Source organism: Phalacrocorax aristotelis, chromosome 4 (assembly GCF_949628215.1).
Source record: "Phalacrocorax aristotelis chromosome 4, bGulAri2.1, whole genome shotgun sequence".
NCBI lineage: Eukaryota > Metazoa > Chordata > Aves > Suliformes > Phalacrocoracidae > Phalacrocorax > Phalacrocorax aristotelis.
The window spans coordinates 2,659,617-2,685,659 of NC_134279.1; the positions used below are offsets into that span (position 1 = coordinate 2,659,617).

General features: G+C 46.5%; 1 protein-coding gene across 9 annotated transcripts in view; it reads left to right on the forward strand.

The window, feature by feature from the left end:
- SEPTIN11 (septin 11) overlaps positions 1-26,043 on the forward strand; it is a 69,642-nt gene that overhangs the window by 36,861 nt on the left and 6,738 nt on the right. For 5 of the 9 annotated variants that reach the window (XM_075090027.1, XM_075090028.1, XM_075090022.1 and 2 more), the window contains 9 exons: positions 3,119-3,233; positions 7,024-7,219; positions 9,637-9,823; positions 12,078-12,239; positions 14,074-14,170; positions 16,002-16,170; positions 20,871-21,003; positions 21,934-22,121; positions 24,383-26,039. In XM_075090027.1, coding sequence (XP_074946128.1) covers positions 7,053-7,219; positions 9,637-9,823; positions 12,078-12,239; positions 14,074-14,170; positions 16,002-16,170; positions 20,871-21,003; positions 21,934-22,121; positions 24,383-24,416 — 1,137 coding nt within the window. In that variant the 5' untranslated portion in view covers positions 3,119-3,233; positions 7,024-7,052 and the 3' untranslated portion in view covers positions 24,417-26,039. Of the gene's footprint in view, positions 1-3,118; positions 3,234-7,023; positions 7,220-9,636; positions 9,824-12,077; positions 12,240-14,073; positions 14,171-16,001; positions 16,171-20,870; positions 21,004-21,933; positions 22,122-24,382; positions 26,040-26,043 lie in introns of those variants that run through there. The other 4 variants (XM_075090024.1, XM_075090023.1, XM_075090021.1 and 1 more) reach the window with 1 other exon arrangement.

Genomic DNA, 26,043 nt, shown 5'->3' on the forward strand with positions numbered 1-26,043 from the left:
GACTACCACCGTGGAGCTAGTAAAGCCAGAACTGGCCACTCCAGTGCAATTGCGCTAATTGATAAAACTGCCCGTTGTCCTTTTGCTCATTGGCATCCTCAGCAGACCTGTGCTAAAGGGGCCACAGAGCCTTGTGAGGGGTCCTATGGCTTCCAGCTGCCCAAACCTTTGCTGTGGGGAGAGTAGAGAAAGGGGGCTAGGTTTTTCCCCTTGTGCCAGCATCCCTTTAGTTACTGAGCAGAAGTAAGCTATCCCCTTAGAGAGGGTAAGAGCAAGAGCAGAGGCCTGGCTGCAGTGATAAGAGGTCATACAGCATGCATACCTCCCTTAGTCCTCAGAGAGGAGCAGCCTGCAGCTCCCCCCAATAACTGCTGTCTCTCTAAGCCCATCTGCATGCACGGGAACTGGCTGTTAAGTTGCATGATGCTTTCATTTGTGTGTGGAGGGAGATATTTAGAAACTCTAGTCCCTTTGGCTCTCCTGCCATGTCCAAAATGCGTATCTGTGGTACTTCTGTGGAAATGCATGTATTTCCTGTATCAGCTCTGCTCCATGAGAAGTGTCGCAGTCTGGGGAATACTGAGGGCGGTGGAGATGTGGGTTTGAGTTTCATTTCTGCCCATGCCTTGGGCCTCTGAGCTCTTCCTCAGGGTGCTGGAGTTTTGGGCAGGTATCAGGCTACACTTCTGCCTCCTGTTATGCAGCACAGCTTGTAAAACAAACACACACCACCAAAAAAACCCTTGGCATTGAAAACTGTAGAGCTAGGTGGTTTTTTCCCCACTGTTGATGTTTACCACTTGCAGGAGGAAAAAAACAAGGGGGGGGAACTCAACCAGGGAAGGTATGCAGCAAAAAATAACTGACACAGATGCATAACGTGAATCTAACTCCTGTTCCTGCTGAGTAACTGATGATGAGGCACTACTTGATTTCCCAAAATATATCAGGGAAAGAGAGATTGGTGCTGTGCTGAGAGATGTTCAACACCCACCACTTTCTATGAAGCCTGTGAGTCATGGGCACCTATTTCTTGCTGGGATCTGCTCCCAGCTCCCTTTGCTTAATCGCAAACCCAAGGCCACTGGTGTTTTAAAAATACTGATGTTAAAAATATTTATTTTAACCCATTCACAACATGCATAAATCCAAGGGTGTCCTTCCAATTACTGGGGGCTTTTCTAGGAAAATCACTGTTGCGGGTAAATAAGGTGATGGTCTTTCATGTATGTGTTTTTTTTTTTTTTTCCCCAAGCCTGAGTGAAGGAGGTGACATCTCTTAACCACCTTAAGCTCTTGTGAAAAGGAGCCTTTTGCTCCTGTTTCTTCCCTCTTAGGTATGGTGATGGTACAGACCTAGATGTTTTCACTTTGAGATGTTGCCTTTCTCAGGGAATCTTTCTATTTTTTTTCTTCAAGCCTAAGTGATATTTTCCTCAACCCTCTCTCAAGATCTAACTTATTTCTTCCCACAATCAGTGGCTGGTCTGCATGTTTTGAGGAGGGAAGTGGGGATGCTCGGCAATTGGGCAGAACGCAGGAAGTCCTCCTCTGCTTTTGATTCTTATTTTAACAACCAAAGAATGTCTTTTTCTGTCTGGTCCAAAGCCCACTGATTTTGTGGAAAAGAAGCTGGTGCTTTCAGCATCTTTAAACCAGGCTGAGGCTGCCCACGGCTGTAATTTAGCTCAACAGTATGACCTAGGTGTAATGACTCTACTGGAAATGTTTGGATTTGGAGAAAGGTTAGTATCTTAAGCTAAGGGCAAACTTTGGGAGAAAAACATTATGTGAAATAACAGCAGAGCTGCTTTAGGGCTAATGAGGAGGTTTTTTCTTACTTATTTTATCTGTACTCAGGATGTTGGCATAACTGTGATTTGCTGGGGAGGAGATAACTGGGCTGTCGTCTTTATCCAAGCCTCTCTGTAAATTACTATACAGCTGTTGTGGAGAGGTCCTAAATATAATCCTGGAGTTGTTTCAAATCTCCCTTCTGCAAGGTCTTCACTACCCCGTTACCCTCCATGAAACTGCCTTGGGGTGTTTGATGTTATCGGTTCAGGCCGCCCCAGGCAGTCTGGAGGCAGAAAGCCAGTCTCAAGGGGTGACTCGAGCCTCAGGAGTGCCTGGCCTGGCTTTTTTCCTGCTGAAGACATGGAGGGGCAGCACAGTGGGCCTGGTAGGTCACTCAGGAAATGCCAGGAACGGTGCCTTGCTTTCTCACCTCATGTCAGATGAGATTATTTATAAACCAAGGCATCTGCAGAGCAGCATGCATGCTTTTTCCATTCTGGTCAAGGCCTGTAAAATCTGAAGAAATTTAGCTGGCTCTAGAGGCAGTGTTGCCGCGTAAGCTATGTTCTGCTGCAGCCATGCCAAAGGGTTGCAGCAGAAGCTCAAGAGCGTCGCATTTCCCTTGTATTGCTGGGAGGACACAGCAAGTCTGAGAGCTGCTCCTTTTCTTTGGCAAACTCAGCCAAGGAGGGCATGAGCTTGGCCATCTACTTGCCTACACAGGTTTCTATCAGGAATCGTTTTGGAGTTGCAACCAGGACTACATCCCAACCTGTGCCACGCTTTCATACACTGGGAGAACTGGCCTCTCTGGGTGGTTTGGGGAAGCTCCCATGCTGCTGGGGGAACCCTGAAAGGGGAGGTGGGCTGGTTTCCACTGTAGAGTGCATGTGGAGGAGGCAGACTTGGCTGCTCCACTGATTAAATGGGAATTGGTCTGCTTGTACCTATGACAGGGTTTCACTGTCTCTCTTCCGAGTGTCTACCTAAATAATCTTTGGGTAGCCCTAGGGGATATGTGATGCTGAGGCCTCAAACAATGTTTGAGTGTTGCAAACTGGTACAGAATCATGGTTTATTAGTCGCAGCCATGGAGAAACATACTGGTGGTGTTAGCATGCCTTAGGTTTAGGGATGTTTTAGCTCCTGAGTTGCAGGCAAGTTCAAGGAGAGCACAGTAGGGAGGCAAACCTGAGACAGAAAGATCCTGTGTCCCAAAAACTCTTGTGGTATTACACAGTTCTGACAGGACTAGGCACAACTTTCTTCCCCGACAGGGGTGTTCCAACTTTGTTAAATGCTTGTCTTCTCGGTCTTCCAGAGCGATGACCTTAGGAACCTGTCCCTCTCTGGCCATGTGGGCTTCGACAGCCTCCCTGATCAGCTGGTCAACAAGTCAACGTCACAGGGCTTCTGCTTCAACATTCTCTGTGTGGGTAAGTCATCCGGTGTCGCTGGGCGGTCAGCTCACACCAAGGGGTGTATGCATGTCTGCTAATTACCACCACCTCCCTCCTGCAAAGGGTGAGATCTGAGCCAGTGGGGTCCACAGTGCCAGGGAAGTGACAATTTCTTCCCAGAGCTACTCCAGGGTAAAATTTAGTATTCCTCTTTTCTTCTCTACTCCATCTCCTGAGTCAAAACATGGAAATTTCTAGGTGTTAAAAACCTACCCTTTTGACAGGTCCTGTGGTTCTGCTTTCCCCAAGGGCTGCGCATAAGGAAACCGAGCTAACTTGGGAACTAAATGTGTTTTTAAAAGAATGTTAACTTAAACCTGCCTTTTTCTGGGTTGGGCGCATTGGCTGTTTCTCAATAAATTGCATTCCTTCCTTTCAAGGCTTTGCCTGTCTGTCTCGTTATATTCTTAGTTTCTCTTCTCCAGTTGGAAATGATGCCATTTTTAGTCTCCAGATGATGTACTTGAGAAGAAAGCCTGTCACCTGTTCTCTGCTGTATTTAATATGGGTTCTGCAAGTTGGTTTTGTAGCCTGAGTTACTGTGTTACTTATCCCACATTGTTCTGAGGGTGAAATGTGGGGAGGCAACTCCTTCTCTTGGCTATAGAGAGGTACCTGCTGTCTTGGCACTCGGTGGATACTATGCAATTGGAAATCCATTGCTCGGCTGTAGGGAGCTGTGGGCCAAAACAGCTTTGACCTATTGGTTGACCTCTTTAAGGTGCCCCCAGGATCTCGTTCTGTAAATGAAGAAAAATGGTGGGGTTTGTTTATATTTGTAGATTGCTCTGCCAAAATAAAATTGATCTGTTCACTTTTCTTTTAAGCCTGTAAGAGGGGAATATTGTCCTTTCTAATTAGTTATATAAATCAGCTGAAAATTACCCACAACCCTCTGACTGTGATTTTTCTACAGCAAGTTGAGAATTTCTGGCAGCACTGCAGGGTGAGCCATCTGAAAAGAAATCCGGCAAACAAACTAGGCTCCTCTCCGTAGTTCTGCATGTCAAAGAAAGATAAGAGAGTAGTTGTACTTCTGCACAGTCAAGCTACCAACCTTCACGTGACTCTTCTAGCAGCATGAAACCATTTAAAATTCAGCAGGGAACATCACGATTAGCAGGCAGCTCTTTGATCAAAATGGCAAAAATTAATGGCCTTTCTCTCGTCCTTTCTTAGCATGACTTGATACGTCTCCATCAACGTAGCAATTTGGTCCAACCCTTTTCTCTTGTAAAATGTGCTGATCAACCATTTTTTGCCTCAAATCAAAATTTCACACCAATTGCTGCACTTCTCCAAGGAATAGACATCTCCCCCTTCAAAAAAAAAAAAAAAGAAAGAAAAAGCAACCCAAACAAACCCAAAACTTGTGAAATTGTATTTTGAGAAAGGACACAATTAACTTTGGCATTGTCATGTAAGGCTTTTAATCGTGGTGTGCATGGATAAAATGCTGCAAAGCCCATCTAGCACAGCATGCAGCAGCATTGCATTCGCATCAGGAGCTCACTAAAATATGTAGTTTTGGAGACTAACAGTCTGCGTCATCAGCTTAGGATGGGCCTTTTCATGTGGGTTGTGCTCTATGTAGGCCTAGATTTTGAGCTATAATGTAATGTATGCTTTCTGTCTTCCCCCTCTTTCATTTGTTCGTTCTTTTTTAAGAGCGAGCTTTATGTCCTGCAGCTTCCCAGGGTAGGAATGCTATGACAAATATATCTCTGCTTAATTATTTTACTGGGCTGTAAGTAATAACTTACCTTCCTGAGTCTAGTATGAAAATGGTCAAAGTCCAAACCAGGAAAGTAAACTGTCAAGTATCACAGAGCAACAGGCAGTTGCTGCGTAGTAGCATTTGTTTCTGTGGACATAAATACTATATCGTTCTCTGAGGACTTCCAAGCAGGGGCTTTGCATATTTTGAGAGAGTTTAGTGCTAGGAGAGCTGCATACAGCCTAGAGAGGTGCTTGAGGGCAATCCCAGATGCAGGCTCCCCTCTCTCACCTGGTATTTCACATTGTGTTGTAATTATTCTATGTAAGGTGGTGGGGGGGAAGGGAGTGTTGTTGAGAGGTTGGGATGGGACCCGTGCTCAAGCCTGACCTGCAAATGCCAGAGCTGCACACTGCAGCCCAGGAGGTCTGTCCCAAATCCCAGCATCTCTCTTCGGTTGGAGCAACTTTAGGACGTTAGCTCAGCCCACCCCCTGTTCGCAGCATGGGTAGCAGTTTGAGAGTGTAACTGGTAAGCAAACACTTTGACTTAAAAATAGGATTTAATGCTTTCATATATGTTACTAATTGCACTGGGGAGGAATGAACCTGTAATGGTTTTGATAGTTGGTACTTAATCAGTGTGCTATTTTAGATTATTTTTTTTAAAAAACTTTATGTATTTCTTTGTCTCAAATTTTCATTGTCCAAATTTCACTGTGGGTTTTTGGTGCTTCTCTTGAAAAAGGAACAGAAACTGAGCAGGATAAGAAAGGCATAAAAATATGTAGAGAATTGGACAGAAACTCAAAGTTGAGAAATTGTACAGCTTGCCGTTGTAAAGAAAGTCGTATTAGAACTAGGACTTAGCCCACACAATTAAAAAGAGAATTAAGTATTTCTCGAGTAACAACAGCTTCTCAGTGACCTGAATACAGATGTCACTTGCCAGGTGAGGAGGTTGGTGTTTTTTGTGCCACCAAGCAGGAGGCACCCTGCATCACCAGTCAGGTCATACCGATGTAAAAACCACGGGCAACAGCTGAAGACTGCTGGAAGCAAATGCTTTTATGGGACAGGAATGATTATTTGCCTCCTGCGCTGCCAGTGTAGCAAATCCAGTAGCAGGGTTCTAGCAGCAGGAGGCATTTGCTGGTTCATTGTGGAAGGAGTCCTTTCCCTTCTCCGAGAAGGGGGGCTCACTCGGTAAATGTTTAGGTAACTGTTCTTAAAATTGTCATGGGTGGGGGTTTTTTTGGTTTGGTGGGTTTGTTTTGTTTGTGTATTTTTCATTTTGGGGGTTTTCTTCCCCCTCTTAGTTCCAGTTTAATACCTTCTCTTCAAAAGTCTCATAAGCCTCAGCCCATCCTTTCCAATTCCCCATTTTCCCATGGGAAATGTTAACAATAGTATTACTGTCAAAGACTGTGTGCCTCTGGGGGTGTGTGTGTGAAATAAACCCCTTTCCTTCCCCAAAATAATGAAAAACCCTTGAGGTCGGTGGTGCTTAGTATCTCTGGTGACGCTCCTTTCTGCCTCCTCGCTTGTGATGGTGGTACTCCTCCCTTGAAAGCCTGGCCCACAAAGACCTGAGTTTTTCTTGCCATTCCCAGCACAGCAGCCTAGCTCTTTGCCTGCGGTGGTGACTTGTAGCTCTGAAAGCATTTGGTTTATCTTGATGTCTGTCACGGCAGCAGCTTTTGCATAGCAGGGGTTCATTGCAGATTCACAGCCCCAGCATGTGGTGCTTTGATCGGGTATGTCTGCAAGGTGTGCTGCAGAGACCCAGGCAGTGTGACCCATGGAGGAAATTAGTCTGAGCCTCCCAAGGTCCGCAAGGTCCCTGGTTCAGGGGGCACCGGTAAAGATGGGGATTGTCTGCTAAGGCATCTGTTCCTGCAGGGATTATTTTGGTTAGCCATGTGCACGTAGCCTAATTCCACTGCTACCCTGGTGGTACTCGCTGCTACTCCTCAGCCTGGCAAATGTGCCTGAGAATGAGATGAGGAAAAGGGATCCCACTGAACTAGTGTTGCTTTTGTGTGCTTAGGTGAAACTGGCATCGGCAAGTCAACGTTGATGGACACACTGTTCAATACAAAGTTTGAAAGTGAACCTGCGACGCACAATGAGCCCGGTGTGAGATTGAAAGCCAGGAGTTACGAGCTCCAAGAGAGTAATGTCCGTCTGAAGCTGACTATCGTTGACACGGTTGGATTTGGCGATCAAATTAACAAAGATGACAGGTAAACTTAATTCTGTCAGGAGAAGGAATCCTTGTGCTAATGTGCTCTGAGATCAGAAGTGCCTGACCCTGCTTGGGGAGTGGGTCCCTCGCTGTTCCTGGGGGTGTTTGCTGATCCAGGTGTGGCAGCTAGTATCACTTGCCCCATGGGACAGGTAGAAGGGATGAGAAACTGAAGAACAAACAGAATACTGGGCTAGGTGTTTCTGTCCTCCTTGTCTCTGAGCAACTTAGTTGAAGCCTTGAGTTAAAAAGTGTAAATATTTGGAAGCGTGAGTTCAAACAGCAAATAGCTTGCATCTTTTAGGGGAGCTGGAACTCGGATCATAGTTCCTGTTCACACCGTTCTGCAATGTTCAAGTCAAAGTGGGTTTTACTTCAATGTTGCAACATGAAAATCAGCTCTTAGTTACGTGCATGAAGTGAATACTCTGGGCAGCCTACGCAAGCCCTTGTGTCCATGTGTATGGACTTCTGCTGTAGTGTTAAAATTAGTCATTCTGTGATCGTGGTTAACGCGCTAATTAATGCAGTACCTATATCGTAGAGCCGTACCTTCCCTTGTTGCAGTGATCCCAGCTGCCTCTGGAGGCTTGCTTGCAATCCTCTTCCTTGCACCTTGCCCAGTTGGCAGTGTATGTGCTGACCAAAAGCTGTCAGCGTACTAGGTAGGTAGGCTTGCATTTTCAAAGAAATTACGCCGTCTAACATAAATTTCTGCCAGGATCCCTCCTAGCATGGAGACAGAGCAGGTTCTGCTTCCTGTTCCATAAGAAAAATGCTGTAGACGTTAAAAAATTTTACAATGCTTTATTTCTGTAACACTTCCTTGCTGCTTGACCTGACACATGGAACTGTTGCTCCTGCTCCTAACTAATGCTGCAGAGCCAAAACGGTGAGGGATGCATGCTGGCTGGAGGGAGGACTCGGCATGTCAGACACTGCCATATGCTCTCGGGCGAGAACAAAAGCTGCTCAGAGGAGGAGCAGGTGCTCAGACCAGGGATGCTCTGCAGCTTGTTACTGCCGGATCACTTTGCATTTGCTTCATTTGGCAGACAAGAGCCAGCATATTGGTGGTGAAGCCTGTCCAATTTAGCTCTCGGGCAGTTGGAGAGAGGGGCAGTTATGGGGCAGCAGGGCTTAGGGAGAGCTTTTGTCCTCTTACTGTGTCCTGACGCGTGTGGTTGCAGTGGGTGGGATTTTCTCTGTCCTCCTGGCTTGAGTCCTCCCAGTCCTTTTTTGCTCTACTTTTTTTTACGGTGTTATCTCTGATGTGATCTCCCAGTGTAAGGCCTTATTACTTTCTTGGCAACATGCCTCTGCCTGAGGTTTTTGGGGTCTGGTGGTCAGAAACAGAATTTCAGGAGAAAGGAACCAGAGCAGCAGGTGTGTTACAAACACACCTAGTGGGATTTAAGATTCCATCTGTGCCTGCAAATTAACAAGCAGTGCTCAAAACTGCCTTATGGGTCTCTGGTGTCAGTGGCCCTCGCGCAGCACTGGCTGTCTTCAGCTATAGCTTTTGCTTGGTGAATCGAACTAGGGCCTGCTCTGCTTCACCAAGGGTTTTGAGCAACTGCTCGAACAGCTGCACTGGCACAGAGGGGCCAGAGCAGAGCCTTGCTGGCTGCCTGTCAGAAGGGTGTTTCCAGAGGACATGAAAACTCCTGAAGGTCTGTTTCCTTCTCACAACTGCTTTTGTGGGAGGGCACTAATGCTGCTGTGAATCCACTGCTCAAGGCAGTGGCAATGTTGTCTCAGTGCCCTCTTTTGAGACCTTCCTTGGACCAGAGGTACTGAGGCTGCTCTTGGTGGAGGGAGGAACAAGCTGAGAAGTCAAATTTTTAGAAGCACAGTCAGATCAGGCCTTGTTACACTGCACCGACATCTTTTCTTCACCAAAATGGTGCCCCCAAAGTACACAAACGGTGCAGTTGTCTCCTGAGCTTAGCTCCAGAACTGAAGCCTGTGAAAAGTTCCTTTTATGTTGTTGTGAATCTCCCTTGCCTCTTAAGATCACAAACGAGGTTTTGGACAAGCTAGGGTAGGTGATGGTTTCACATGTAAATTTTCTTTTTGGATAGTTCTCAGTGACATTGGCCCAGCAGCAGCTCAGGCACTAATTGGAGAGACTGCAAAATATGTTCTTCAGGGTAGCAGCCTTGTGTGGTTCCATGCACCTGAAGTCCAGGGTTTCTGCTGCTTTATCTTGCTTATATGTCTGTAATACTCTCCCTGTGCACCAAGTGGAAACACATTTGCTAAGAAGGGACTGTGGGTTGGGCAGGGAGGGTCCCGAGAGCAGCACCTGTCCCATGGGGTACAGGGCGCTCATGAAGCTTCCTGAGTGTCAGTGACCTGTGTTGTCCCAGTGACGAATACCCTCGTTTTCTCTCCCGTGTTTTCTCTATCCAGCTACAAACCTATAGTAGAATACATCGATGCACAGTTTGAAGCCTACTTGCAAGAAGAGCTGAAGATCAAACGATCCCTGTTCAATTACCATGACACCAGAATTCACGCCTGCCTATATTTCATTGCACCAACTGGCCACTCCTTGAAGTCCCTTGACTTGGTCACCATGAAGAAGCTCGACAGTAAGGTACTTGCTGCTCATGGTATGACCCTTGCATGGCCCTGCAAGTGCTTTTATGATCTTGCCATGGGCTTAGTGAAAACTGCTCAGAAAAATACTCTGTTTTTAGCAGCGGGAAGTTGCAGATGTGGCATATGAAAACTTCACTTCGGCTAGCTGTTAGAATGGGTCCTTATCCACTGATTCATATGCTGCAGAGATCGATTTAGAGTTTGGGCTCCTACCCTCTTCCAGTCCCATCTCAGGTTAGGAAACTTGGCCACTTGCTCCACAGCTATGCTGTGAAGTCAACAATCTGGGAGCAGAAAATGGTATTTATGAGGATGCATTAGACCACGGTTGTTCTTGCTTTGCTGTGGGTTAACTCAGCCAAGTTAAGTGAAAGGTTTGTTCACAACTGAAAGATAAGCTGGCTGTTGAAAAAGAGCAAAGTGTGTTTTCCTCCTTAAATACATAAAGAAAAATGAGGGGTTGAAGTAGAACTCTGCTTAGTTCTAGCACTCAAAGGCATGGTTGCCATCGCTATTTTACTTTGTCCAATAGATTAATTAAGTTCTTGTACAAAACCTGTATTGGTAAGCAGGTATGAGATGAGAAGTACATCTAAAACACTTGAGGTCATGTTACTAATCAATGGAAAAACAGATCAAAATGCTGTGTCTGCATGCTCTGACTGCATCCAGCTAGCACAAACAGTGATTTGGTCTCCTATGGTAAACGTAGTGTTATTCTAACCCTAATCTAAAAAACGAGAACCACTTGAATTAATATTTTACTCAGCATGTGCTTTTTCAGTTGCCCTCATGATTAGCAAGAGTGGGAACAAAGCTTGGTTTAAACCATGGCGTTACACTTGTAAAAAAGATTTCATCTCTTTTTCTTCTAGGGAAAATTACTGGGATGCAAATGTAAAACTGGAGTGTTCAGAGTGAGCTTTCTCTATGGTTCTTTACATCATGATTAAGCAATTTAAATCAGTCCACCTTGCACTTTTGCCTCATCGGACCTGATTCGGCAGAAGATAAATGATGACAATGGATCTTTATTTCCTAGAGTGGCCTATCGATTGGGTTTTATGCAGTAACAGGGAAGGATATATGCCCTATTCCATTTAAAATAGGGTTGTGGAGATTTACCCTAAGAGACCTAATTGGCATTCATATTCTATTTTTTGGCAAAGGGGGATTGAGTAACTCCAGGCCATCCTCCGAACGGAATTAACTGATGTAATATAAGAGGATTTTCAAGTACTATAGTTAAAACCCCTTCACATAGGTCAATATCAACATCTTTCTCACTACAATTTCTATTTGCTGTTGCAAGGAAAAGCAAATCCTGCAAGATCAAAAGCAGAAATTGTCCATCTGGAGGGAGCAGAAAGGGAAAGAAAGCAGGATTCCTCATCCTAATGCATTCTTGCTCTCCCAGCAAAGCAGACACTTGTGCAGTGCTCGCTGTGCCTTGATGCGTTCAGCTATGCTGAGGGTACTGTGCTGTCTCCCCTCAGGTCCTAGATGGTTTTGCTATCTGCCATTCCGCTGCCAGTATTGCAAAAAGTCTGTCCAGGGGAGAGAGTCAATAACTTGTCTTTCATTTCTGTGTTAACCCCATCATGCAGTTCCTTTGGATGATTGTCTTAGGGCTGTGAAGGGATAAATCAACCCTAGTCCGGCAGTATAGCGGTTTGTGGGGGCACATGAGGGCATGCAGGTGGAAGAAGTGTGCCTGTGTTACTGCCAGCCCCTGCCCTGTGTGTCACGTGGTTGGATATGGACCACCTGCTTCCACCTCTAGTGGGGTGACAGCAGCACTGCTGCCCACCTGGGTGTCTCTGATAACACCCGCACAAACACCCATGAGAGGCTGTTATCTGAGCTTGTTGGCTGCAGTAATGCAGCCTGCTGCGGTGTGGAAGAGAAGTAGATGGTAATTTCCTTTTTTTTGGAACAGCTTGTAATAATCTGTGACAGCATTTCCTGTCCAGCCAGTTCGGATGAGGAGGGGAATACGACAGGACGGAAATACCATGTTGCCAAATTGCATTTGAGTCCTTTTTAAGGCCATCATTGTTGCTGCCTGGAAATCCTGTCTAAGGCAGGGGTGCTGTCAGCAGCAGCCCTAGGGAAGGTCGTCTGCTGGGGGAGCAGTGGCTGGGAGGACTTACAGGGCCGTTGCTGCAGGATGCATGCTGCTCTCCATCCTCTCCCAGTGATGCTATGTGTGCAGTCCTGTATGTGGAGGTGCTGTCTTTGTCTTGCAGGTGAACATCATCCCCATCATTGCCAAGGCTGACACCATTGCAAAAAATGAGTTGCACAAGTTCAAGAGTAAAATCATGAGCGAGCTGGTCAGCAACGGCGTCCAGATCTACCAGTTCCCGACGGATGAAGAAACAGTGGCTGAGATAAATGCCACAATGAGCGTATGTTTTACTGGGGGGGGATTTGCTTGCCTTGGTTAGCGTGGGCTCATCATTGATGGTAGGGCACACTGTACCATGTTTCTTTTGGCTTTAAAACAGCAGTCTAAGCACAGACACCAGGCTGGCCAGAAAGCTTTTGGAGCTGGAGATGTCTGTCACACGTGGGCTGCTTGGCCTGATGTGCTTCATTGTTTGACAAATGAGATCCTCCTCTGAGCACTTTTTCATATCCTTCCCTTGTTGCAGTATTCCTATCTTGGGAAAGGAAGAGGGTGGGAGGCAGGCCCCTGATGCGGTCAGGGCAAAGGGCTGGGGTTTGGGTTTCCTGTCCTAAGCAACCACTTGTTACTTAGTGGGGGGTGATTCACTTCTGCTTTTGTTTCACTTTCCGGTGAGAGCAGGGGCATGGTCAATGGTGTTCTAGCTCTCGGCAGCTCCAGTGGCCGTCAGAGGCAAGGGCTCTGGCTTTCGCCTCCTTCCCTGTCCTCTAGTGACGGGTGGGATTTAAGGGCAAATAGGGCTGGGGTAGACCAAACATTTTAGTGGGGTTTACAGAAGGAAACAACTGTTTCCCATGGCCCTGGCTCAGAGCACAAGGGGAAGAACCTTAGCTCAGGGTTTGTGGCAGTGACGTGCATAGTAGTAGTGCTGACAGAGCCCTTGGGTGGCTTTAGTGGGGCATGTAACACGCAAGAGGATGTGCTAAGCCCAAAGCAAGAGCAGGGATGAGGTTATCTGTGTTTTTACAAGGAATGGAGGCATCAAGATTAAGCCATTTCCTTGCAACTTGAAGGCTTTTGTGAGTTTTCATGCACAACTGCTTGTAGATGGGCAGTTGTCACATTTGGCTGGATACCAGACCATCTCCAAACCTCTGCATTGCCTCCCTCTTTTCCCTGTCTGTGTTGTGCTCTGAGCAGGGAGAAGCTGGCGGAGAGAAGGGATGTGGCTCTGCCAGGGTGCAGTGTGTGCAGTGTATGTTTTGCCCTCCTCTAGTGGCAGCCTGGCTGCTGGGAAACTCCTTTGCCAGTTAATCACATCTCCTCTGCCGCTTGGCTTCTTCCCCTCCCACCCAGCCTGTGACCACAGCTTGGCCGACACGGCACCCGCTCCCAGCGCTTGCGCCCAGCTCTTTTGGATGCTGTTAAAGCAGAGCGAGCACTGTGGGGGTGGGTTGATGGCAGAGGCCAGCTCCCTCCTGGCAGCAGCCACGCTTCTGGGAGTAGATCCCAGATTGTCGCCACCACACCCGCAGGGAGACTGGGATGTAGCAGAGCTCTGACTCAGATGTGTCTGCCCAGGGTGGGTCGAGTCTGCTCTTCCCCTTGCTCACAGCTTTGCCCTTTTGAAGAGGAAGCATTTAGCAGTTATTTCTAGCAGTAGAAACCCCCTGAATTTTCAGTCTACCTTCCTTGGGAGGATGTACTTTATCTTCTTCTATTGTAAGGGATGGAATGAATGATCTTAAAGGTCTTTTCCAACCTAACAATTTGATGATTCTTTTTTATAGTGTGACAGTTATTTTTCCTCAGTATTCAAATTCTTTTACAGTTTATTAAATTTTTCTGTGATTAAGATAGCAATGCTTTGTAATTACATTAAAAATATGTACATTCCTTGTATTTCTAGGACTTCAGAATTTTGGACTTCAAGTCTGAGCAGGCTTCTCACCCAGACTGTCCTGTTGATATTTGTAAAATGCCAGATGAATTGCCAATGCATTTAAGCAACTTAAATCCAGCACAGCTGCCACAGTAAACAGCTTTCTTCAGAAACAATCCCTGGCAAGGCAACAAAGGAAATCCCTAACCTTATTGTCCTTTTCCTTTTGTAGGTCCACCTTCCTTTTGCTGTAGTTGGCAGCACTGAAGAAGTGAAGATCGGCAATAAGATGGCAAAAGCCAGGCAGTACCCCTGGGGTGTTGTGCAGGGTATGTTACTGAAAGCACAAATAAGACGTCATCATCTTGTTTCATTCTGATGGAAGGCGCATTGATCTCTGGATGGTCCTTATCAAAATCTGTCTTGAGAAAGCAAGAACAGCTTTTAAAAATTCTCCTTAAAATCAGGACTTTGCAACCAAGATCTAGACATGAAGGGGTTTTGGCAGGAGGGTGGTGTCAACCTAGCCTTTGGCTTTGGGAAAGAGCAGCGTAACGTTACCAGGACACACAAAATAACTAGCTTGAAAAATGAAGTCTTAAATATCCATTCTCAGTTCCTTATGCTTTTCTGACAGCAAAAAAGTGTGAGCAAGGGGGAAGGCTTGGACAGCAGAGCCGTTAGGGTTGGGCCTTGTACACAAGCCTGAATGCAAACATATAGCTGGGGCATTTTCTGGGGAGGTCAGCAGGTGCTCTGCCCTCTTGACTTGATGCGGGAGCAGAACTAATTGAACACTGATGGCTTGGTATGTTTTGTGCTGGTATTGTAAACTGTGGGCATGCAGCTGAAGTATGCGATCCCCTGTGAAGTCAGCCAAAAGCTCGTTTCTGTTGGAGAGCACAGTTGGGTTACGGCTGTGTCTGCAACCCAGGTTGTACTGAAGCTGCCAAAGATAGGGCTGGTCCTTGCTTTCCCAACCAGTGCTGAGAAGTGCAGCGTTACAGTGCAGGTGGTCTGCTTGTGGCTTCAGCTGTGTATCCAGTTGGAGAATGGCCCAGCAAGCTACACGGTAACACTTGCAGGGCAATTCTGCAAAATTCACCGAGTTTTTCTCAATAATACAAGCTGACCCTGTAGCAGCTTCAGACTCAATGTCTTCAGCTCTTCACACCAGAGGATAACAATGGGAATAACTGACAATTAGGGAAGAAGTTGGTAAGTTTGGGAAGCCTTGGACTTGGCACGTATCCTGCCAGGTTCTTGCTATTCCTGGGAAACTACGACTAGGTAGTCAAAGACATTTAGTTGGGTACCAGAGACACTGAAGATCTGGTTCTGAACTGCCCCTTTTCAGAGGCAGCTGGTCTGGTCTGAAGGGAAGCAGCTGGAGTGCTTTGCTGCGTCCCCAGAGGCATGCTGCAGGGTTGTCTGTTATCAGCAGAGATGCCTGCTGCTTGCCATTGCATCCCAAAGACAGAACGTCCGCTCCTTGTCTTTAAGCACACCCGAACTGTTTGCACTGAAGCGTGCAGCCCTCTGGCTGCAGGCCCTTTGCAGGCTGAACAGCTTGCTCACCCAGGGGCTGATGGTGGCACACTGGACCCTGCTCTGAATAGTTGTTATGGGAAACCATATTACACTCTGTCTCCATACTGACTCCCTTCAGTGCCAGGGGCAGGGGTTTTGGGCTCCTTTATGAAGTTGGCTGACATGGAAAGGGAACAGCATCTCCACGGGGGTCTTCTCATAACCTTTCCTTCCACTGCTGCTAGCAACTGAGGCTTTGTTGCCTGCCTGGGCCCTTGTCGATGACTAGGCTTTAGAGTGGATTTGAGTGGGAAGTGAAATCCTGTGTGTGAATGGATCATCACCTTGCTGGTGCACAAATGCACAGAGAGAAGGGAGCCGTGTGACAGATGGGCAACACGGAGGTCTTGCAAATCCAGTCAAAGGCCTTGAACTGGTGCCTGTGTGTTGGCATGGGAGAGTTTCACCTCCAGTTCAGTAATGCGTTTTAGTGCGGGCTGTCTTGGAGTTGTGTTTTTGTGTCTGAAGAACCCTCAGGCTTGCTAAACTAGGGCCTGGGTCCAGGAAAAGGGGGAGGACCTGGCTCAAGGGTTTAACGTTCTCTCCGTGGATGTGCTGTCTCTTTTGCAGTTGAAAACGAAAATCACTGTGACTTTGTGAAGCTGCGGGAGATGCTGATCCGAGTGAACATGGAGGACTTGAGAGAGCAGACGCACACCCGACACTACGAGCTCTACAGGCGCTGCAAGCTTGAAGAGATGGGATTCAAGGACACAGATCCAGACAGCAAGCCTTTCAGGTAGGAAAATGTAGCTCAGGCCTCGTACAACCAGAGACGGGAGGGTTTGGGGTTGCTGATGGTTGCAAGAACAAGGGAGGGAACAGCATGGTTGCTTAGAGCAGCTGAGAACTTAAGTGTGGCTGGGGACGAAAACTCCACGTGATGCAATCTTGCCCTTAAGGCCTAGGATTTGTACTGAAGAAGCACAGGAAAAGCTTGGCTGTCTGAGAGCGCCAATGCTTGCCTTAATATTTTGAAAATGCCTGCAACCTTGCAGCAGGGCCTTATAGGCTTATTAGAGCCTGCAGTATGTAACCAGGGTGCTCAAAGGTGATGTGTTTTGAGGGCAGAATATAATCCATTTAGGATCAACCTGGTAAGTTGAGGAGGAAGAAGCCCATGTCTGATCTATCTGCAGCCTGTTGCTGAAGTTGTATCAGTTTTCTTTGTGTCCTCCTCTGAGATTCACTTGATCTGCAATGTCAGATATAAGTTGCTGGGCCTCACTCATAAGGCGTTGCCTTTCAGTCTCTCTCTTACCTGTTATCTGTCAGCCAGTACTGAACAAAGTCAAAAGGGTTCTTTCTAAATGCTCCTCCTGTCACTCAGCATGGAGAGCAGTTCCTCACTGGACTTCTCAAACTGATTTTGCTGTCCGTGCTTGCAACTGTCCATTGCTCTATGTGGGCGAGAGGCTGCTGTAACGCAGAGCCTACTGTGAAGATCACAACTGTTCCTTGGTTTCTTTGTGTCTTCAGCATCGTGGAAGCGGATATGTTCTTATAAGATGTGGTGAGAGAGTTGGTGGTAGTACGCAATCAGTGCTTGTACGCATGTCTGATTAGGAACAGTTAACATCAGTTAACTATTTATATACCTATAAAACTGGCTAGATTTTTTTCAAGCTGGGAGAATCTCATTTTGGGGTTGGGAAGTTGATTTTTTTTTTCTCCTTCCACCATTGCTCTTCCCTAAACTTGTGAACTGTCCAGTCTTATGTGAAGCTTATGCTCATCTTCCTATTGGCCGTACAATGAGCTTCATGGAGACTTGAATGAATCTGTTAAATAGTGAGTTGGTTAATCACTTCCGAAGTTCCTCCAGGCACTTTTTGCCCTTGACAGAGGGCAGGTGTTAAGGCAGTCAGGTGATACCTTAGTGCGCCCTTTCCTCGCTGCAGACTCAACTGTGTTTTGCAGCCAGCTTGCTCTGCTGCAAGTCAGGGCTGCATACAATTGCTGGGCTTAAAGTGCGGCTGGGTCCACAGTGAGATGAAGGCGACTCGTGTGTTGAGGTGTAACTGGTTACCAAAGGGGATATGCTGGGATAAATCTTCCTGTTGATCCTTCTAGAGTGTTTTGCAGCTGGTCCAAAGTGTGCTGTGAAGAGGGTGCCGTGGTCTGATGCTTGAGGTTTGGCTTTTCACTAAATACAGAGCTTATGCTGTCTGACAGCTTTATTGGTCTAAAGCCCAAGTCATTAGGCAGGGACAACAGCTGTGTGGGAATTTGGGAAGGAGTGTTTTTCTCCTTTCATTTCCTGTTTCCCATTCCTCCCCAACTTTTCCTCAATATTTGCACCCGCTGCCTTACCAGCATCCCACGCTCCTCTGCCCCAGGGGAGGGCAGTCAGAATGAAACGTGCATCAACATGGGTTTACCCTGTAACACATGTGCACGTCAGGAATTGGCGTGCCGATCCCCAGGACGGCAGCCCTGCGGCTGGCTTGCACAGATTGCTGCAGATGTGGTTCATCTGATCCTCAAAAGGGGAGAGCCAGGTGAGCTCCAGGGCAGAAGGCAGAGTGGGGGCCTTGCATTCATGTTTCTGGAAAACAGCACTCCATGGTGAGCCGAGCAAGGTCTGCGCTAAGACATGGAGTTTGCATCAGTTCAGGGTTTTATTTGTGATTTGCTGAGTCTATGCAGCTGCATTTCTTTTGTGGCACAGAAACTGCTGGAATCAGTCGAGCTCAGTTTTGTTACTAAGCCCAAGTGTGAAGCTTTATTGGATTTCCTTTCTGGAGAGCAATGGCTTAAGATGGCCTCAGCCCTTCCCTTTGAGGAATCTGAAGAATTTCCATTGCTTCCTGTACACGAGGCCTCTCTTGACTAAGCTATAAGTAGAAAGGAAATGAAAATGTACAGAATTTCTCCATCTGGTACGTGCTAGTTGAGAACAGTTTGCTCTGGGTGCCTCCTCCCTCCAATAAACAAACAAAACGTGTGATTCCAAGCTGTTGGAGGCTGATGTATATCTGAAAGGAGGAAAAGAGTAGGTTTGGTTCTTTCTGTTCCGCCTTCTGAGACTGGGGATCAAAAGCATGCCTTTCTTCCCGGTCTGGGCCCTGGGAGCCACAGGGACCGCCGCTCCTCAGCCCGCTTACATCAGTTATGAGCAGGGAGCCTTTTGTAAATCTCGGGGTAAGCAGGGCAAAAGATCCCAGGAAACCACGGGTGCTGTGTAGGCGCTTGTGCGAGGTGTGAAAAAGGGAGGCTGGTGACAGTTGAGACCCACCTTGCTGGCAGAATCCCCACCACTTGTCCAAGCTGCCAGGGGTGAGGAGGGAATGCCGGTGTCCCTGTAGGCAGCTGCTCCATGAAATTGGGTCTCCTGTTGCACAGAGACCCTTCTGTTGTCCTGTGTCTCTTGTGGGCTGGTTTCTCTGCTGTTCTGGTTAATTCTCAAAATGTTTTCTTGAAAAGAATATTATTTTTAAAGGCATCATTCAGTGTGTGGGGGTGTGTTGGGGAATCAAGTTACTCTTGTAATCTAGTTTCAGATGTTTCTATACTTAAAAAGCCGATTCCCTTGTCATCTTTGAGAAGCTGCAGGGATCCTAGTTGGTTTGGACTGTTATTCCTTAGGGCTGTATGTGGGTTTTTTTCATGTGCAGCCTGTAGTTTCTCTGAGAACTTTGCTTCTCTTGAAGTCGAGTCACTTCAGCAAGCTTAATTCTCTACTGGCATTAGGTTAGTGGTAAATTTTTAAGCTTGAGGCTGGGATTAGCATTGAACCCGGGACAACTTAACAGCAAGCCCTTGCCAGCCTCATTCCTGCCAGCCTTTTCCCGCTTGCCTGCGACCCACCATTGTTTATGGAAATGAGCTTTGCAAGAAATTGTTTGCAATACAGGATATGATCGCAGTGTGCAGAGCTTTCTGTTTCAGTCCGTAAGGCTCTGCTGCTCCCTAGTATGGTGTGTCACTAATTGCAGATTCAGTTTTTGCTCACTGAGCAGTGAAAGCTAATCTGCCCTCAGGGTTTTCCTAGGCTCTAGCCAGATGTTTCAGAAGGGTTTATGAGTTTAAGTTTCAGAGTCAGCAGTCAGAAGACTACATCCAAGACTAAATTTTAGGTGAGGTTTTGATTCAAGTCTCCTGATCTCTACCTGCTCTGAGTGGTCTAGTTCTTGATTTAGTTAAGAATCCAAAGATGCCTCTTGCCCTGTCCTCCCATGAATCATTTTTTTGAATCAGCATTTTTGCTGCAATATGTGGGAAGCTGGAATTGTGTGATTCCTCTAAGGTCGCCAGTGCTGTGCAGGAGCAGCTCTAGGCATCCTGTCTGGAGTATTTTAGGAGGCAACTGAAGTGCCCTTCAATTAGCAGTGTTAAACCCAAGAGTTGGGTTTATGTGTCAAGTTCTGTTTCCCAGCTCAAGGCTCCCAACCTCCAAAAACCCAAACAGAACAAGGCAACGGAAAAGCCACCAAAAACCCCACCATGTGCCAGGAAAGGCAAAAGCTTGGCTTTAATGGGATTAAGATGTTCCATTAGCCCAGTGGTTACTGTATTCCTTACACGCAGTGATACAACATATCTGTGTGCTATCAGTGGAGTTTTCATTTTAAAAAAAATGCATTTTCAGTAAAGCATCTTGGGGGAAATAGTTATCATTCCCACACTATCATTATGGCTGAAATATCCAAATCCATTTAAGGAATAAAATGAATAGGAATTTGGCGTCCAGAGTTCTTAAGAGGCTCTGAAAATCTCAGAGGTGCATGGACAACATATTTTGTGTCCTAAATCTTCGCTGCGGTATCTCAGTGCTGGGGAAATAAAGGAATGCCAAGAAGTATAGGGGGAATAAAGGAATGAAGTTACGTGGTTATTTGGAGGGGAAATGCTGCTGCTTGTTTGCAAAGGCTTAGCCTGTCTTGACAGCTAACAGGGAAAGAGAGGTCTCCCAGAGTGGCTTTATTTAAATAAAGCCCCGATCTGAATCCATTAGCAGTGAGTAGTGAAAATGAGTTTTGCTCTGTCAGTGTCATGCTTAATGAACTACACAAAGCCAGATTTCACACTCTGATAGGCCCGTGTCTGTTCCACAAATCTCGCGCCTCGAAGGGATTCGGGACAAACGATGGGAGAAGTGAGGAGGTGTGACTCATACCGATTGCAAGCCACGTGAGTACCAGGGATTGCTGCAGATGCTTAGGTAGTGGCTGTTTATTTTTGAGGACAGCCATCCTGCCTAAGTGATTTACAGGACCCTGAACAGTGTGCTCATTTTTCCCTTGCCAATTTGCATCCCGCTGCTGCCACCCAGCAAGCTAGGACTGGTTTCGGTGGAGGTGTTCACGCCTCTGTTGTAGTCGGATCTCTGGCGATGTTTGGTGACAAGACAATGTGGTAAGATCACCAAAGGCTGGAAACTCATGGCTGTGCTTAAAACACGGCTCTGACTGTCTGTTTTCTCTGTGTTTTTAACAGTCTCCAAGAGACTTATGAAGCAAAGAGGAACGAATTCCTGGGTGAGCTCCAGAAGAAGGAGGATGAAATGAGGCAGATGTTTGTTATGCGAGTGAAGGAGAAGGAAGCAGAACTGAAGGAAGCAGAGAAAGATGTGAGTATATTTTAACTCTGAGGACTGTGGGGGGGGGTTCAGGCTGGGGCTTTTCCAAGATGAGCATCCAGACTCTGACATCAAGCCTGCAAAGGCACTTGCTGTGCATAGTCTCAAGAAGCCGATGGGAACTCAATTCCCAGGTCTGCCATGGACTTGTGGTACGACCCCTTCACGCGAGTCCTCTGCCACTTCTTTGTGCCTGTAGAATGGAGCAGGAGTATTCCCTGGTTTTAGGCAGACTTTTGTGGGAGTCCCCTCTGCTCTCTCACCTCTTCAGTCACACCCAAAGGGGAGAATGTTTGCTACTCAAAGTAATGTTGAATTACAGTGGATCTTTAGCTATGGGCCAGGCAGCTCCGCCCTTCAGCAGTCACACTTTTCTGGAGGCTTTTGGTAAGTAGGTAAGGACTTACCAGAGGGCAGTCGGTCCCACCCGGCAGAGTTGTAGAGGCACATGAGAGAACTCCTGGAGAGGTGCCCTACCTTATTTGCTTGGTGTATGTCAGCACTGATTACTGTGGGACAGAGAAAAACGTGTCTTGCTAGGGGAGGGAGCTGTTTCCTGGGCCTCAGAGGAGTATGTACTTCTACAGAGGTACAGAGAAGAGTGTTGCCCTGAACGGCCACTTTTTCTTGCTCTGCACGAGCAGGAGAGAATCCACTAGGTGCACAAAGCAAGGAGGGATGGAACGCAGGGGTTTGGAAGTGTCCAGAGACCTGTGATATTCCTACAGCAACTTAAATTCCTGCCATCTGTGTGTGTCAATTGCAAGGCTTTTCTCAGTCAGGTGTGCTTGGGACAGGCTGATGTGTTGTTAATGCAGTCATGCATCAATGCCAGTGGAACCACATCAGGCATCATTACCAGTAATCAGGGTGAAACGTTCTTCTCTTCCCATCTAACTCTCACTGTCTCTGTCCCGGCAGCTTCATGAAAAGTTTGACCATCTAAAGAGGACTCACCAAGAAGAGAAGAAAAAAGTGGAAGATAAAAAGAAGGAACTTGAGGAAGAGCTGAACAACTTTCAAAAGAAGAAGGCAGCGGCTCAGCTATTACAGTCACAGGCTCAGCAGGCAGGTTCTCAACAAACCAAGAAAGACAAGGACAAGAAAAAGTAAGCGGATATCACCCACCTCCTTTGTAGAGTTCATTACAGTTTGGGAGGTTGTATTTTCTTTCTTGCTGCATGTCTGTATTTGCTTTTGCCCATTACCAGACTGGAAACTGGGCTTTTATCAGCCTGATGAAATAAAATATTTTTTTCTAAAGGGTGGGCCAGGGGCATGATAATTTTTCTCTAGAAAAGTATCTTCAAATTTTATCTCAAAGTCTGACTGGTATGGGAGAGCAGTCGGATGGTGGAGGTTTAACCTGTGATCTGTCCGGCATCTTCTGGAACATCTCTGGGATGTTCTGGACTCAGATTTATCTGCCTGAGCCAAAATTAAGGGCGTCTCCACCTGCCCTCTCTTTCACCCAAGACTAGTCCCCAGTTACATTCCTTAAGTTTATCTGTGTAAGTAGAAGTAGATTAGAAACCAAAACCACCATGTTGTTTTACATGGGAAACACTAGTGCCAAAAGTGAGTACTTGGAAGCTTGCTTTAAAGACAGTTTTAGTTTTGTTTTCTTTTAAAAAACAAACTGCTATGGTACCGTACTTGGTAAATGGCATTTGTGGCTGTATTGAGTTGACGTAATAAGCTAAGAAACCCATGCCTTCTACTAAAGATAATGGCACTGTTTTCTATTATTTTCTATTCGTATGCTAGGAGTATAGTTCTTTATCTTCCGGTACTGTGAGATTCCAGAAACTTAGTAGAAACCAAGTGTATCTGTGGGCAGACTTTGTCTCATGGTCAGTATTTAGAGGCAGGATTTTCACGTGTGCTTAGTTTAGACCTAACTGTGCTTCTGTTGAAACTGGAGCAATGTTGCTATTGACTTAGGCTCAGAGTTAAGTCACTGCAGAGCTTGGCTGAAAAACTTGAGCTCTAGATTGATCCAAATTGACCGAACGTCCTCCTTGCAACCTGTACTTGGAGATGGCGACGTTTAGCTTGCTATCAGTGCAAGAGACCCCTATTTATGACATGATACTGGCTACTTCACTGTGCTTTAAAAACCTGAACACAAGGTCCGCTGGGATGCGATATGTACGTAGAAGCCAGACAAACCTTGCAGAGTTACAGCAGACTGCACATAGTGTATTGCTTGTTTAGGGCAGTGAGACAGGTTACTGTAACAGAGGCTGCTTTGAGGCCTCCTGATGTAATTCCCACTTGCTTTTTCCATACCTAGTAAGAGGATACTCATGCGAGTCCTTTCTGGGTCATCTGTGATAATGGCGCTAGTCGATAACTGCCATCGGGAAAGCTGTAAAGATGATAGTGCAGCAAATCTCACCGGAAAATGCTGCTTTAACCCATACACAAAAATGACAGTTCCACGCTTCTCTGAATAGCCGGTAGTGAAGGGGTGCATTGCTTAACACTCTGGCAGAGTAACCTACTCGATTAAGCTGCCACTGTTGGAAGAGCTGAAATCCTAGTAGGGATATGGTACAGACGCTTTTGTCTCCCTTGCTGACCTGTGAACCTAAGCCAGGTCTGACCTGTCTTACAGTGTGAGCCGATGACTCTGTTGTATTGCATATATACTAGTGTATTTGTATACTTTGGGAAGTTACGCTGATGTTCACTGCATGTCCCCTGTCTCTGCTGCTGGTTCGGTGCTGGTTGTTTGTTGCTTCTGCCCCTGGCTTCCCCGGGGAAGGTGGGGAGGGCCTAGGGCTAGTTCCTCAGCTGACGTAAATTGATGTAGCTCCTATGGAGCCGTGCTGCTTTATGCTAACTGAGAATCTGGCCTTTGGCACCCACTGAAATACATAGACCGCTTCTGTGCTGCATGCTCTGCTCGGGTAAAGAAATCCTTAGAGATGGGTCAGTGTCATGCTGAACTGTAGAATCGATAAGTGTTGGCAGCTAATGACCAAGCACACTGAAATACCATTCTGCGACGATGCCTGTAAATAGGATAGGCTGAAACACCGGTCTTCTCTCGTCTGAGAGTTCAGACATGGTGACCTGTTTCTTAAAAAGAAGAGGAAAATTTTGAAGACCCTTTTTTCTTATCTCTTAAACGGAGTTGCTAGTTTAATATTTTTAAGAAATCTGCAGTCAGTTTTTTCATGGCTTAGGTAGGAGACCAGTATAGTTATAATGGTCTGGGGAGTTTTGTAACTTTTCGTAGTCTGTGTTAGCTAGTATCTGCTTCTGTGAAGTTGGCTGGCACATCCACAATGTTGTAGGTGTGATACATGGATATTTCTAGCGACCATGACAAACAGTTTCTGCTTTGCTGATGCATTCACAGAAATCCAGTCGTGAGGAACATGCACGTGTTTTAGTGTGTCCTTTTGGTGTCACTCCACACCAGGTGCTGTAACTGCTTCAATTTTTCTTTAGTGTCTGAGTTACTAATGGAGGCTTTAAAGGGAAATGCTGATGCTTCTGCCTTGTAGCACACCTTGGTTTTCTAAAGGCTTTAAGGTCTTCCTTGCACTCTAATGAAAAGCTGCAGTTAATTTAGGTAAGGCTTTCAACCTTTCTCTGTGCTGACATGGACTGTGGTGGTTCTTGGGCAGTTGCCAGAGGAAATCCTTGCCATGCAGGATTCTTGTAGCCTCCCCAGAAAGTAATGAATGGGAATGCTGCTTTCTCAAGGTGGGATCACTTTTTTGCCATTTGGACAACGGAGACTTCCCGCTGTGCTTTGCAAGCCAGAGGGAAGGCTCAGGGTGAAATCTACCACTGGCCTAACTCCATGATGGAGAACTTGGCCCTCTTGATTTCCAGATTATTCCTATAGGAACAATTTGTCTGTATATACCTTCCCCCCCCATAATCCATTTCTCAGATTCCCGTAGCTTGTGCGTTATATGTGTAAAATTGTTGTACCTCTGGCCTGACGACAGAAATGTGCTATTCTCAGGACAGCACGTGTGTACCTCAGGCACTTGCGTGACTGTAGTATAGACACATACTCAAGTACTTCCCTGAACGTGGGGCTGAGCATGCTTATCAAGCCCCTGCCATAATTTCGGGATCGGACTGTGCTTCAAACCTGAACAATCTGGAGATGGTTCCTGGCAACAGACTTGGCAAAACCAAATCAGAGCAGCAAATAGCCTTCTGGTGCTTGCCTGTTGTTTGGTAGATGGCCACATGCATGCCTCAACACGTGCTGTTGTTTTATTTGCTTATCCTCAATCCCCCCCAGGAGCAGGGGCCATCTGTTTGGGCCCTGTTTCTGTTTATTTTCAAGCTATGTCTGAAAACCAGATGAAACCCCTTTTTTCCAGTTTCCTTTCTACATAATAGTTTCCAGTCCAGTGTGACTGGTCTGGCCACCAGGGGCCATCTTAGTCCCAAAGCAATCCCTGAGCTATAACACACAGCTCTAACCCGAGCTGTAGCACGTATGTCAGGGCCTGGCCCAACACCCTGTAAAAAGAGGGTTTTGTTGATGTCTGAAGGATCTGACTGGGTTCTGGAAGGTGATGTGCTGAAGTGCTGGGAGACATCACAGTGCCCAGATCTGAGCTACCAGAGTTTGGGTAAAGGCTAAGCACAGAGCCTTCTGTGAGAGCGCCTGTGTCAGGTCACCCAAACTAGACACCTGCAACTGTATCCCCCAGCCATGCATGTTCTGAAAAAATGAAGCTTAACGACACCAACCACTGTGGTTGGTTACAGACTGTAACCTTGACTAACTTACGTGGTTGGTAGTTTAGTAGTTCTGGCCCCTCGGTTTTCTTTTTGCTTGTGCTTTTGTCATAGGCTGGAGTAGAGCCCAGCCTTGAGGTTTAATTTCTTTAAAATTCCATAATCCATCTGCATGCCCACCTACCAGAGCAGGTTGCTGGTGTCGGCTCTCCCAGCTTTCTTTGATTTTGGGCTTTTTTGGTTTTTTTCTTCCATTCTGAGTTCAATTATTGCTAACTTTTTTGTTTTTTTGTTCTTTTTTTAACTTGC